This window comes from Bombus pascuorum, chromosome 2, assembly GCF_905332965.1.
Source record: "Bombus pascuorum chromosome 2, iyBomPasc1.1, whole genome shotgun sequence".
NCBI classification, from domain to species: Eukaryota; Metazoa; Arthropoda; class Insecta; order Hymenoptera; family Apidae; genus Bombus; species Bombus pascuorum.
In genome coordinates this window covers 21,413,795-21,429,638 of record NC_083489.1, presented here as the reverse complement: position 1 = coordinate 21,429,638, position 15,844 = coordinate 21,413,795, and the positions used below count along the sequence as shown (strand labels likewise).

The 15,844-nt window shown below is 28.9% G+C and overlaps 1 protein-coding gene across 3 annotated transcripts in view; it reads right to left on the bottom strand.

Moving 5' to 3' along the window:
- LOC132904606 (forkhead box protein O-like) overlaps positions 1–15,844 on the bottom strand; it is a 297,766-nt gene that overhangs the window by 97,182 nt on the left and 184,740 nt on the right. For 2 of the 3 annotated variants that reach the window (XR_009657625.1, XR_009657626.1), the window contains exons 6-7: positions 14,523–14,855; positions 12,224–12,545 (exon numbers count right to left, since the gene is read on the bottom strand). Coding sequence is in view for 1 of the 3 variants with exons in the window: in XM_060955261.1 (XP_060811244.1) it covers positions 12,324–12,545; positions 14,523–14,855 (555 nt within the window). In the remaining 2 variants the exon portion in view is untranslated. Of the gene's footprint in view, positions 1–10,518; positions 12,546–14,522; positions 14,856–15,844 lie in introns of those variants that run through there. The other variant, XM_060955261.1, reaches the window with a different exon arrangement.

Genomic DNA, 15,844 nt, shown 5'->3' with positions numbered 1-15,844 from the left:
AGTATTATAATATTTCACAGAAAGAAACCCTTTGTATTTGTATAACAATAATATAGTACTTGACCTTTTTGTATGTAACTATGTTTATTTCTAAGATGAATTTTAGACATCTTCATTGGTCTAGAATTTGCAAATGTGTTTTTTGATATATTGTACAATGACTACAGAAGTGAATTGTAAATATGGGGTATGCAGGACGATTATGATTGTAAATAGAAGTAGATGTATAACTATGTTTTAAACTGTAATGTTAATAACCTTTGTTAATGTAATGTGAATGTTAATAACTTTCCTTTTATTTGGGTTATAAGATAAAGAAAGGGATTTATTTTGAACCAGGATTAACTTTTGAAATATATTTTTCTGTTTTACAAAAATATTGAATGAATTAAACTGATCATACATAAAAGTTATGCTGTGAATTCTATGTGTATTCTATGTGTATTATAATGCATTTACTAATATAACATTATTTAATAATAATTTGATATTCGCATCTACTTTTTTAGTATTAATATGCATAATATAAATATTATATTTCTAACTTCTTACTTTATTTTCTTATTTCGTTTTTTTGTTATATTATTTTTTTATTTTGCAATGTGTTTCTATTTTATTTTCTAGTACTGGAAATTATATATTACTATATTATTACTATATACTTATATATATTAAAAGATATAATGTTACTTTTATTGGTTAATTTTTAGAATTGCAAGTTAATGTTCAAGGAATCAATCTCCTTTTCTAAAGACATTGCAAATTCGACCATTAAAATAATGTATGCATTAAACAAATATGAATTCGCATCTATTGCTATAACCGAAGAAATTGTATTGCATTATAGAAGCACGAACTGCGCCTAGATATTGCTAAACTTTTAAATTAAAACCATAAGTTAATGCGTTATTTTAAGAACGCCTAATACATTAATGCAATATGCATTAATATCGTTCAGTCAAATGGCACTTGTGGCCAAGTTTCAATGAATTCCTAAAAAAGCTGAACACTCAGAACTGCCTACGACTTTTCATCACTGAAACGAAACTTTTAGCGAATTGCTTTTTCTGTTCTGTTACTTCAGAAGAATAGTAATATGATAAACGAAATTTGGGTTTCTAAATCACGGTGAATCAATTATCAAACGGTTGTAAAATTTTATTTAGCAATAAACAATACTCTTTTCCTTCACTTTCTTTCTCTTTCTTATACAGTAGAACTCCATTTATCTGAATTTGTCCAAACAGTTCATATAATTGGAATTCATATAGTAGGAGCTCACTAATTATCCCCACTACCTACAATTTTTCGTTCATATAACGAGAGTTCAGGTTCAGAGAAACGAATTTATCCAGCAAAAATTCTGTACATCGGCTATTAACTAAAATTTGTTTAAATAAATTGAATTCTATTGTACTATATATCACTTTATATCGATATATGTATTTTCTTGACAAAATTTAATTATGAACTATATTAGATGAGTAAAAGTATTCAATGGTTTTAATACATAATTAGCTTGAAAAATAGTTAAATAAAATCATTTTCATGAGAACAAAATAAAAAATCCAAACGTAAAATAATATTGAAATAGCTGCAAGATCTGAAATTTTATAAGTATTAACTTTTTCATACTAATGCTATGTTATGTGTAACATATCATTAGATATGAAATCATAGATAAATCATAGAAAAGCCGTATTCGTTCGAATCAAATATAACGAACAATATCCTAAGATCCATCTGCTTTTATTTGAAGACAAAGCAACAAATAAAATTTTCAATTTATTTTCATGCAGTGAATTAAACTGCATTGTATTTAAAGCTTAATCATTTTTTGAATGCAATCATTTCAACACGATAACTCAGATCTTAAATTATTCTCTTTAATCAAAATCTACTGAAACGTATGCGACAGGAAAAATAATTTGTTTATTTTAGTTCTTTCATTATTTGTCTTCAATCGAATGATTTTTTATTCCAATATTATACCTGAATAAATATATTCAGAATTAACTGCGCAAATAATTTTTGAAATGTACGAAACGAGAGCGTATAATACGGATCACGAGGGCGAATACTGCGAAAGCTGTAACACGTTCAATTAGAATAATGGCACTTTTGTAATATTATATGCGACGTTTAAAATTCGTGTGTAAAAGTATTACGTATTATTAGGTAAAAAAGTATATTGATACAACTTAGTTTTGGTATGAATCGAATTCACTTCCAACATGTTAACTTTAGGATGCAAATAGTCAAATAATCTATCGATATCATAATTTAATACTCAAAATAATTAATCCTTAATTTTATGAAACAAGTTTCTTTGCTTAAAATAGATATTAAAATATTTAAAAATTAAACTTATAATATTTTTATTAAATGTAGATTTTATTTAGTGTATATTTTATATAGTGTACTTATTAGTGCTAATGCTTTATTATTCTTTATTATTATTTTGTGTTCATACTTGAAAGAGTACTACATCTTTTTCAGTTTTCTATCATCCTTCGTAATATTATTTCATACCTACATTCATAATTTAACATGCCCAAGCGGTCTACAGATCGCGAGAATCACGTTTCCTTAATTTTAATCACTGTTATAACTTACCAAAGTCTCATAATAATTACCACCTATTTATGGATAAACTGATAAGAAAGACGAAAAATAAACTACCGATTATATGGGAAACAACGGCAGTTCTTCCTGACATACAGGATGCGGTAGAAGGTTATGTAGAAGCGGGCACGAGGTGATTCCTTATGAAAAAAGCTAAGAAAAAAATATAGAACAAAATTTTTTCCTCTGAAATTTGATGTTTGAGACATTCAAGTTTGAAAATTTGTTAAGTATGCTTATACTTGGCTAACTACCGATTGGATATGAGTACACAATTAATAGGATGTTATTGTAGATAAGATATTGTAGACTTAATAAATAAAATATGTAGAATAAAATTTTTCTAGTAAATTTTGGCCTAGTAAATTTTCAAATTTATTTTTATCGGAAATAAATCTTATGAACACATTTTATTCTACATTTGCGATCTATTCTCACACGTAGAATAACCTTCGGTCGATTACTTAGTTCTATCCAGTCCGCCCAATTAACCATGTTCAAGTATACTTGATAAATTTTTAAACTCGACTTTTACAAAAATCAATCTTCGAACGAAAAAATTTGATTTTATATCCTTTACATATTTTTTTTATAAGAAATCACTTCGTGTCCCCTTGAGATAACTTTCAACCGCACCTTTCATGTACAGAATATGTACATACATAAAGTTACATTCATATTCTTCCACTGTTTAAAATACTATAGCTTTTTTAAGATTGGACAAAACGACTTCAGTTCTTTTAAAAAGTTAGATAAATTAGTTTACTGGATCAGGTGTGAAAAAAATGTTGAAAAAATTAAAATTCCAATCGGTCGGAATCGCAAACAAAATAATGAAGGTCGTCTTTTTACAACGCTTTTATCTGTCTGCAATTAAATTTTCATAAATTTAAACAATACGTTTTGTGGATTTATGTCAATTATATACTTATATGTTGAAAATCTCATCAAAATCGGTTAACGTTGTTATGAACTAGAGTATTAAAAATGCTGAAAATTGCAGTTTTTCACAACTTTCGGCTTACAATCGTAATAAATTTAAATTCTTACATATTTCGATACCTGTCGCTTGTTTCCGCATCAACCGATTTCGATGAAATTTTCAGTATGTATACAACTAATATTAGTCTAGAAAATGTATTGTTTAAATTTTCAGGTTCAAATAAAAAGGTTGTAAAATGTAATTTTTTTACTATTATTTTTATTATTATCTTTACTATTTTCTTTTGCGATTCCAACTAATTATAGTGTTTTTTAAATTATTTTTACACATGGTCTAGTAAACTAATCTTTTTAATTTCTCAAAGAAGCTCGAACCGTTTGGTCCAATTTTTAAAAACTTTATTCGATTTTAAACAACGGTCGAATATGAGAACAAGTAACGGTATATCATTTGAATCTTCCAAAGCAGATATTTCGAAAAATATGAGAAATATAAAAAATTGTTTCAAACGATAGTTGTAGCACATTGAGCGGCACAAATTGTACTGTCACGTATTTGACCTTGTGATGACCCTAAAATCTTTCATAGAGTAACTCTGAATTTTTAAATTGGAACCTATATTTTTAAGTATAATACATCATCTTACGGTTGACGTCGTATATTTTTAAAACGCTACCTAAATACAAATTTGATATACCGCCGGCATTAGGGCAACAATATATACATTGCAAAATGATTACGCGTTCAGACCTTGTACATCATATTGGTTCTAAAGAGAGCAGATTTTGTTTGTATGTGTGTTTCACTGCACTGATATGGATTCTATTGTAATAGCTATTTGAATTCTCGGCCATTGAGATCATCTCGATCACATTCTCATTAGTGCACAAGTTTATCCGTTTTTATTTGGTAGACTGTTTTATATGGGGCTATTTAGAGAATCATATTTATCAAGTTGAGCCAACAACACTTGAAGATATGAAACGTAGGATTGTTTATACGTATAAAAATTTATCAACTGAACAGAGTAGAAAAATCCTTCCGAAAACGGATAAACTTATACACTAAGGCAGATAAACAAGGAGATGTCCTTACCTCCAATAAATTCAGGGGACATAGTTTCTATATTCGTCACTCAGTTTTATACTTTATGGATAAATTCAACGTGTTCTTCATTTGTTCTAAAACGGGTAATAAATAAATGACCACGAATCAGAGAATACTTCTTTCAGAATGTAATGTGATAACGTTCGGCTATATAAGAAAAAAAAAACTATTAAAAGTAGGTATACAGAATGTTCATATAAATATTTTCATCTTATCCATAATAAAAGTACTTATATATAATACCAATTAAAAAAAAACTAGATATTTTTTACCATACTTCCCCATTTTAATAAAAATGTTTTTCTAGACTCTCCCCTTTCAGTGAACACCAAAAGGATTAAAAATGACATACAACGCGATATAAGTGATAAAGTTCACAATTTAAAATCTTTTAAAAGATATGTAGTGGCACCTCTTTCCGTCACTAATAGCCATGTTGTTTATGCAAAGTTAATCTTTGAATAAGGAGAAAAAGTAATCTTTTAGGATAGCCAGTAGAAAAAGAAGGCAGGTCATGTTCTGCTTCTTTAACACAGGCAAAGTCTGCACGGCAAAGTATCGTTCCTAAACAAAAGAATGGCGAGAACATTACTTTCGTATCCATTAACGCGACAAGCAGACACAGAATGCTATAATTACACCGCACACTTGTGCATGTCGGAGATTAAAAGGCGGCACGTGTATCGACCGAATAAAAAATTGTGTTAACTCATAGCGACGAGTAATAAGAAAGGATTTCATCAAGAAATCATGTTATACCTTTCTTCTCTCTAATCGGTAAGAGAAAAGGATAGTTATGCAGAAAAATGAGTTTTTAATCCTCCTATTTTACGTGTCAACGAACAACACTGGCGCGTTTTCGAGCCTCTACGCGCGACGAAATCACGGTGGGTTACAAAAACAAAATCGCAACAAATTCCGATGCGCAATCAGCGTACGTGTTCCGAGTAAAAAGCGGCCGAGTCGATCGTAACATAAGCCCCCAATGTGTCATGATTTTCGGAATTATACGAACGCTCGTTTAAAACCAGCCCGATTAACGCGAATCAACTTATTAGTGCTCGATATTCGCAAATCAGAATTACAATTCTTTGGCTCTTTTTCACCTTTTTTTTCATCTCGGTATTCTCGATGAACCTAGTTGAATGGAGCACAGAGTGCAAATCGTTCGCGAAAATCCGTCGCATTTTTCGCACCCCATGTTTTTAACCACCTTTCCTCAAATATCACGCTCCTAATCTTGAATCATTGATTAATCGCCAATGATTGAGCGAACTGTATGGATAGAATGAATAGAATGAATCCTAAGTTTTGGAAATTTACATGGTGTTTCTCAAAGTATCCTGTTCTTTTATAAAGTATTCTCGCTTCTTATTAAAAGCAGAGTATCTAGTGATAATTAAATTGGCTTGATACGAAGACACGAAGAATGAACTCAATGTATCTAATATTATGAAGATGAGTAATTCATAAGTTATATTTGTTTTATTTAATAAGAGAAGACACAAATTTTATTTTCATATGATTCATATATCTTTTACATAGCATTTTTGATTTGAAACAACATATTATTTAGTAAAATTTAAGCGAGACGAAAGAGTAAGTTAAATATTTACTAAGCTAATGGTGGATTTATAAGAAGTTTTAAGATTAAAGTTCCTAAATGGCGATATCTACATTATTTAGTAATCGTTTTCGCAACTAATTAATAATATGTCTATATAAGAATACTAAAAATTATTTTTTTTCATTTTTTAGGAAGATAAATGATACATTTGTTGAAAAATAGAAACTTTCTTTATAATCAAATAATAGGGACTTTCCTCTTTATTGTCTGTCCAATGGGGTTACAAGACTTCCCTTTACATCTAATACACGCTTTAACACAACTCCATACAAAAGAATTACGCCTTACAAATATCTTTATACCATACACCATACAAAGTCACGGTGTTTGTACACTTTTGATGTATATATTATACGCAACACTTTGAAATTTCACTAGTAGTATAACGAGACACGACTATGGTGATTGCATTGGTAAAATCAGAGACGTATTTGAAAATGCATATACGTAGCAGGTAAGAGGCATAATATATTCATTGAAATACACTTCGCAAAGACTATCAAAGTATGTATTTGAACAGTCAATTACTCACTATATCAATAAGCCATAATATTTAGTGAGACTACTTTTATCAGTAATTGTATGTTTAATGCTACTGTTCGTAGTGGATATACAATAACTTTTTATTAAATGTATGTTTGCAGTAAATGTCTTATAACTTGTACATACATTCTCGAACCGGTTACAAATACTACTATAATGACAATAATTGTATCTCGTTTCAGTCCTAACGAAATTTCAAAAAGTTTCGCATAATGGGCATAATGTATCTATAAAAAGTTAGTTAGTGGTAAGCATTCAAATACTTTCGTGCGCCATGTATATTCAATGTGACATAACGAAAGAGGCGAACATCTTTCTGAACTACATTTTGTTATTTTAGTAAACACTTACGTATTTGAATGTATGGGGTAAAGCTCTCTTAACTGCTTCAGAACCATGGACAAGATATCTCGCGACACAATATCGTTCGTACGTACGAGGGCACAGACGAGTTATTCCGCGACACAATATCGTTTGTATGTACGATGCCACGGATGAGTTATCCCGCGACACAATATCATTCGTACTACGCCACGGATGAGATATCCCGTGACTCTGTCTTTCTGTAATTACAACTCTCGTCCTAATAAACTAACACACGAGATATCTCGTCCGTAACGTAGTACGAACGATATTGTGTAGCGAGATGACTCGTCCGTGGCATAGTATGAACAATATCGTGTCATGAAATATCTGGTCCGTGGTTGTGAAGCGGTTAAAGCTGTTGCTAACTATAAAAATTGCATAGAGAATTGTTTCTACATATTCCTTGATGCTTTTCAATCACGTGAAAAAGTTTCTTCGATCTAAAATGTATCGCGAAATTTTTTTTGCGAATAGCAAAGCATCGTCTAACAAAAAAAGTTAAACGGTTTGTTTACACATTTTTTCCATGCACGTGTACAAATGTTTTCGACATAATACGACGGCAAGCGAAATGTAATTGTTATCGAGCCCAAGTCAATACCGATTTTGGACAAAACACAGGTGGATACGCGGTGCTATATAAATGTGGTGGCACGTACGAAACATCATATAAAAAGGGTGAGCGCGTCAGCCGCGAAGAGGACAAGGTACGAGGAAGCGATTTATTAAATACTGTACCAGTGAGCATTGTTATGGCACGGTTGTGCAAATATTATTTTACCTATGCGGCGATCAACGTTATCCACAAACGCTGCTCGCTACATGTCGTTATTGGACGTTATTGGACCGACTTCGAGCTACACACATTAGCGAAGATTTCGGTCGATAGAAAGAGAAAAGGGATGAAATATATGAACATGCAAACATATGATTGGGTAATTTGATATTTTCCTATTGAAAGATCTTTATGTGCGAAGAAATTGCGGAAAACGAAGGAACATCTAAGCACATGGACGTATGTACAGTAATGTAAACTTATTCACAAGTATTAACACACACCTACTAGTTTTATACAAAATGTGATAATTAATTCAGATTATCAAGGAAGAAATTAACGAATCAGAATTTGGGTGTAGTTAATATTCAGTACACACACGCAGATCGTAAAAATTTGTTAAAACTATGTGTAAGAGTTATAATAATATGTATATGTTGGCCACTACAGTCATTATTATTTGAAAACAATTCGAGATAGATTAGATAAGAAACTTCAAAAAATTTATTCGACGTTTGAATTTGCATTGTACAATTATTTTTGTGATAACAATAAATGGTATCGAATAACAATAAATAACAATAAATATAAGAATATAAATATCAAAATTGATCAAAGCAATGATTGAAAAATATGACAGATATGAAGAACGAAAGAATTAATTTTATTACACCAAAAAATGTATTAATTACTATTATAATGTATCATATTATTATTTCAAGCGAGATATGTAACAATTATTAAAGGTTTTGACGATTTCTCGATAACTTTCCAGGTTTCCTTAAGTTTTTGTAAGTGTTATGATAAGTTTTGTGAATGAGATTGATTAGAAAGTCAGTTTAAAATGTAAATTTTCCTAAATATATATAAACTGAGCGTTTATGAATAGTACTTTACTAATTGATGACACGTTGGAATTTCGATTATCAGGATACTTATTAATAAAATGATCATTAATAGAGAATTTGGCAATGATTTCTTGTATTTAGAAAACGAGAATAGAAACTAAAAAAAAAAAAGAACTAAAAACAGAAACTGTTATATTTTTATCAAAAAATGTCCTGTTCCCGTTTAATATTGATAATAAAATATAAAATATTTTAGAAAATAATCTAACATAAATGAATATAAATATGTATCTCATATGAAAACGAAGCTCTATTCCATACAGCTCGGATGATCAAGTGAGAAGTTATAGCTTCTGAGTTTCTGTTGCACAAACAATTTTTGCAATTTTGCCTCCAATAGGCATACTTTATCAAATTCGCTCTTATTTATTTGTTATGTTATCTTAGATATAAATATGAACTTGTTACTGTTATGCAACAGAATTTCTTAGCATTAATGACCTGCAAAATTGCGCTCTTAATTAGAGAATTTAGAGAATTAAAATGTAAGTTACAGAAAGTATACTATTTATTGTAGGAAAATTTGTTATTGAGAATTTCGTTGATATCACGTACGTCATACAAAAATAATTTTAAACATTTCATTTAAAAATTAACGGAAAATAGTAATTGTCCTCCATACAGTCTTGATAGTGTACCATCCAATTACCATTTGATCAAATTACAAAGTTGAAAAAAATACAGTTTAGGGAAAAAGCACAATATTAGCTCTGAGAATTAAGTATATAAGTAATGGAAAAATATTTTAATAAACAAAAACGGAAAAATATATAGCCTCAGATTAAATCAATGTTTCGACATATAGTCTCAAATAATAAAGGACATTATACTGAATATTAGTAAATTTAATAAACTTATAAAATTAATAAATTTTAATTAAAACAGTCGTTTTGTTTTCTTCGAAAACTCACACAAAACTAACCTAACTAACTTAATAGATAACATATCCTTTCAGACAAATAGGCCAGAAAAACTGATTAGAGATAAAACTGATTTCTTCATTGATAACCTTTTAATGATTACATGTTATTGTCTAGCTTCGTTCCTCTCCAGAAAGCTAAAACAGATTATTCTATAATGATTCTCTAATAGCATGACTTTAATAGTTCTCTTGAGCCTAAAATTTTAATTGAAAATTAGTAAAGTTCCGAACCTGTCATATGTTAAAGTTATAATAAAATTATATTGTGATCTGATTTATCATTATTTATATGATTTATCATATTATTTTAATTATAGTTATTGTCTTATAACGTATATGCCACATAACATAATCAATGTTCAACTCCATTGTATTTTCGTTAGAGTAAATATGATTTATAGTGTAAAATATAGTATTATAAGCGAAATAAATATTACAGTTATTATTCATAAAAATATGCTATAGTATACAAATGAGACGTTTCTGCTTTTTATTGAAATTATTCATCCTTAAATATTGATTTTTCTGTCTGATGTGAATTCATGAATTTGAACTATTGACAATAAGATAACTTTGAGTACAGATTTTTATAATCGATATTTATTGTATTAGTTACATTAAACAAGTATTATTCGTTATAAAAATGATGAAAACAGGAAGGAAATATTTATTCCACAAACTATAATCATCAATACAAAATAATTTATTTCTATAGATGCCTTTAATTTATAGAAAATAAAATTTGACAATATTTTACAAAAATTAGTTTGTATTTCTCGCGCTTTAAACGTTAAAATCAAATATGCTTTAATCGTTTGCAAAGAATTCAATATACAGGTAGATTATTATTTTTACAAATATTAGGTAAAAACGTGGTAAATATTCATAACAAAACTACAAATAAACATACATCCCCGCATGCATTTTACTTTTTTAAAACAAAGATAAACATCGGAAAAATTGAATTTACGCGTACAAATTACTATTTTTATAATTCTTATATATTTCTAGTATATAGTTTGTTAATATAATTAAAATACACGTATTTATAAATAGACACTTACTTTATATAAAATTGTATCAATTGGTATTAAGGTTTTAAATTAATAAAATATCTTTCAATTAATCAAACCATCTTTAGTATGTAATACTTGAAATTAATTTGATATACGAAATTACATTTTCAAATGTCTTGGGGAACATTTTCGTTATTTTGCTGCATTTTGTTTCTTCATTAAATCACTATTTAACTGACAAGCTTATAAAATTGCATTTCTTATCTAAACAACAGATTTCAAGACTGAGCAAGGATAGGTAAAAAGACAAAAGTAAAAGTCATTAACGCAGTAACTAACCAAACTATTTAACATGTACATATTTTTAAGGATCTCAAGTAATTTACATTATTGTACGATATATTCGATTCTTTTCTTTCCTCTTCATTTTCCAATTAGTTTTATACGTTTTCATGCATAAAAATTTATGCGAAATTGTCATATAACTCCATTAAATTTCTCTATGTGACCAACAAAATATTGTTTGCATATGAAGATTGATAAAAAATACTATGAAAGAATTGTATTCTCTTTTAAAAAATACTTTTAATTCATTTTTAACAATACTATTCAAACTATTAATCATTAAAACAACCCTTAGATTTAGATCTCGGGCTTGCGCGTTATTTCATTTGCGTCTCATCTTCACGCCTCTAAATAATTTCTTGATGCGTAGTCACGTCATTTTATGGCTATTGATAAGAACAAATGGCGATACGCCCATAACAATAAAAAAATGTATATCTTTATTAGCCTATTAACCGAGCACAATGTCTTAAACATAATTTCTTTATTTCGAAGTCAGCCATTATTTTACATGCTAAAAGTAAGAGGTTAAAAATTAAAAATTCCTGCTGAAAATAATTTATATCGCATTGAAATTCGCAAGGATTTAAATTGACATATAAAACTGAAATTCATCTTTATTCACTTTTAAAGACTAAAGTTTTTATTTAAATCTAGATCTCACTTTAACAGAAAGTGGGACTTTTGGCATGTTAATAAAACCTTTAACATAAAATTGAAACGAGAAATACATATTAATAATTCATCCTTATTTTCTTTAATCTTCAATTTTTTAACGATAGAAAAGTATGATTCGAAAATAATCCAAAAAACGTAGAGGCGTTAAGATCTCATTAACAGGTTAAAAATGAAAGTATTACGAAAGAAACAGTTAGTGTTTATCTCATAGGTGGTACAAGTGTCATTTGTACTAGATATTCTAAAAAATCTACTTTTTTAAAATGTTTTTAATAGAAAATTCCTAGTAATTTTTTACCATTCCTCATGTTCGACGTATCACAGAACTGATCTGTATAATTCTTTGAAATAAATGATACTTGACTCACCGATGAACTGTCCCTCGGGCTGTCCGTGGAAATTCTCTTGTCCGTCTAGTAATGACGATGACAAGGACGACGGGGGTGTCGAGGGCAGTGGGGTCCACTGCTAGTGAACCCAAGATGGAGAAGCAGCAGGAGTCGCCGCGTTGGTGCTCACGTAAACTCCTGCGGGCGCGTTCCCGGCCGTCGTGCCAACCACGTTGTTTTGGGACACGGTACCGTTCTGACCAACGTTACTGTCGCTCACTTGGATCGCAGCCGTGCCCATCACACCTTGCTGGAAGTTAAAGTCTAACGTCCCGTCCATTGACAATTCGTGTTTGATCACCTGAAATCGTTTAATGTTCAAGATTAGTATAAACCAATAATTATAAGTTTCGTATAATTCGCTTTTCGTTATCCCCTTAGTATAATTGTAATCAATTGAAACATTTCTTTAAAATGACGAATGTCTTTTTATTTGTCCGTAAGAAGAAATATTCATTGATTTGGTCAGCTTTGACGCATCGAGTAAATGGAATAATTAACTGATATGAAGATATTTTGCGGAAAACTTGATCAGATAGAGTTGAAAATATACCGTTTCGTGCAGAAGCGATTATGTTTTAATATGATTGAAATGTTAAATATACAGCACGAAATGTTCACAATAGCTGAAGACATGACAATTAGATACTAAGACAAGACGATTTGACGTCTTAATGAAAGTATAAAGATATAAGAATTAAATTCGAAAATATGTTTACAATATATTAATGAATAGGCACAATATACATTATTTTTCTAAAAATATAGGTCGTATTACTAATTTAATTATTCTGTGAAATGTGTTATGTTTATATAAATATAATTAAAAATTCATAATTAAATTGCTGCTTGGTAATAAAAAAACACAATCAACAGAGTAAACATACAAGTAACAATTAACAGAGTAATAAATGTACGAAAATAAAATTCTTTGTCACATTAATTTTCTTATTTCACAATAACTGTGTATAAGATACTTCAAAAATTAAAATAGAAATGAAATATGAAATTAAATTAGTTTGCATAATTAATTTCAAATTTATTTGCATAATATTATCTTCTGAAAGCTATTAAGCTTTCTTGTTAATCAAACGAGATTATTAAGTATTAAGTAAATGTTATTAGAAAATTTAAAATGAATTAAAATTAAACATTCGCAAATTATAGAAGGTCATGTAAGTATCAATTAAAGAAATACAAATAAAAAGTACTTTAATTTCCTAATAGAAGATTATTAATTTGAATATATTTCAGTAATTATTAACTTTAAGTTCCACTTTGTGTAATACATGTTTACGTAAAATTTGACGATTTATCTGAATTTGAGAAAAAATATTGGACATTCTATTTAAAAAACTAAAGGTCACCCTAATATTTCGTTAAAAAAGAAAGGTAACAAAAAATATATTAGAGCACTGTATAGATACTATACAACTGCTGTTTGAAATATGTTTTCGAAACAAAAATTTTGGTTCTACGAAAATAATCTTAATCAAAACTATTTCTCGTCACAATAACTTTATCAAGAATACCTTGTTAAGCGAATAAAGCTATTTTCGCAATCTTTAGAGTAAGGTACTTATTATAGAATCATCATTGTTTCTTCAAACAATAAATCATATACCGATATGATTTCGTACGATAACAGCATTGAAGAAGATATTTTGAAGAAGATTGATATCTTTAAGCATCTATTGATTACTTCTTTTATCTATTTAATGAAAAATATCCAATTGAAATAAGGGTACATCATTCACTCTAGCAACCTAATTTAGATATATTTAGTTCAGAAACAATGTTAATTATAAAGTCCACAATTTTATGATTTAATTGGATATCTATAATTCATGTACGGTATAGTTTCAAATAGTACCCACAGCTATTGCATAATATCATGGGCATACTCTTAAAGTTAAAGATACAGTAGTAAAAATAAAATATTTTTATTTAATAAAATAAATAAAATAATAAAATAAAATAATATTCAATAAAATTGACATAGCTCGTGTTTTATACGAAATCATCAATTTGTATGAACGTACATCCTCTAATACTAGTAAGCAGACTACGGATGTTTATGCAAATTTATATTTTTATGAATTTAAAGAAACGAAGCTTAAGCAGGGATTTATAACACTTACTAAACATAATAAATGTCATATTTTGAATATTTTATATAGTTTTACAGATTATATGCATTCTGTGTATCTCTGAAATTTCTCATAAACGCATAAACACCCGCGATCTAATAATAAGCAGAATATACAATAAAACACACCTCTTCCACATTACAATCGAATCCACCGTGTAACGATTCGATATTAATGTTCAAATCGTCAAGGAGCGTCGAATTATTGAGAGCTCCCATCAATTGTCCCATCATTGTGCTCGGTGTTGAACCACATGGTGTGGGTGTTTGCGGTGGACTGGATCCCGTTGCTCCGGTTTGCGACTGTTGTTGTTGCTGTTGTTGTTGTTGCTGTTGTTGCTGCTGGCACTGTTGTGTCTGCATCATGTACTGAAGAGTTTGTTGCTGATTGCTTCCTAATGCCGTGGGACTTGGTTCACTCTGCTGATATGACGGCGACATTCCAGCCACTGGACTCAAGTTCTGATATTTTTCGAGGAAAAAGAATATAACCGTTGAAAATAGAATTATTAAACAACCAGAGTGTGAAGTTCTTTGTTTTTATATAATAGCAAACTTTGTAAAATTAGTTTTAAATGAAAGATACCAAATGTATCTGAATAATACATTTGAAAATGATAGTATTAATGTATGTTTATAAAATTTAATTTCAATAGGTTAGAATAATCTATTAAATTTTTTTTATATGGGTTTCAACGTCACACTAACTGCACTTATGAAGTTATTACCGACGACAATGTGAGCGAAGAGAGATTTACTAGTTAGATCTTGCTTATTAAAAGTATGTCTTTTGGAGAGTAGAAAAAGCCCGGAAATTACATTTGAAAACATGTTTTGTTTTTTACGTTATTGAATCATTTAATTACATCAATGTGTTAGATTATCTATTTCTGTATAGGAGTAAATATTGCAAAATTGATTTTAATTAAAAGTAAGGAATGAATAATTAGTGTAAAATCAGCATTGATACATACTTATAATTGTAACAGATGAGATCAATTTATATATCGCTTAAAAACTTTATTTCTAATATTCTTTAATTGTAGATATTCAATTTGTATCATTTTGTTACAAAGCAAACAATACATTGTGTTAAATAGTTGGGAGATTTAATGTATTCAATGTATTAATGTTCTCGTTCTTGTAGAATTGGAAATCAAAATTAAAGTAATGAGATTACTTTTCAGAAATAGATTGAAAATCTTTCCAGATTGAAATCAACTATACGAAAAGAATCTCCCGTCATCTAAGTGTAACAAAAATATATTAAATTTTCATTAAAAGAAAGATTCGATCACATAATAAGTACCAATAGCAAACTAATCCAATTTTTACAGAAGCATAAACGTGTCATGTCAAGTTAATTTTGTGACTAACGTGTCGTTATATTCAGATCCCAATGTTTGCCATATTGAAAAGAGAAAACAAGATAATTTGGATGACAATGAAAA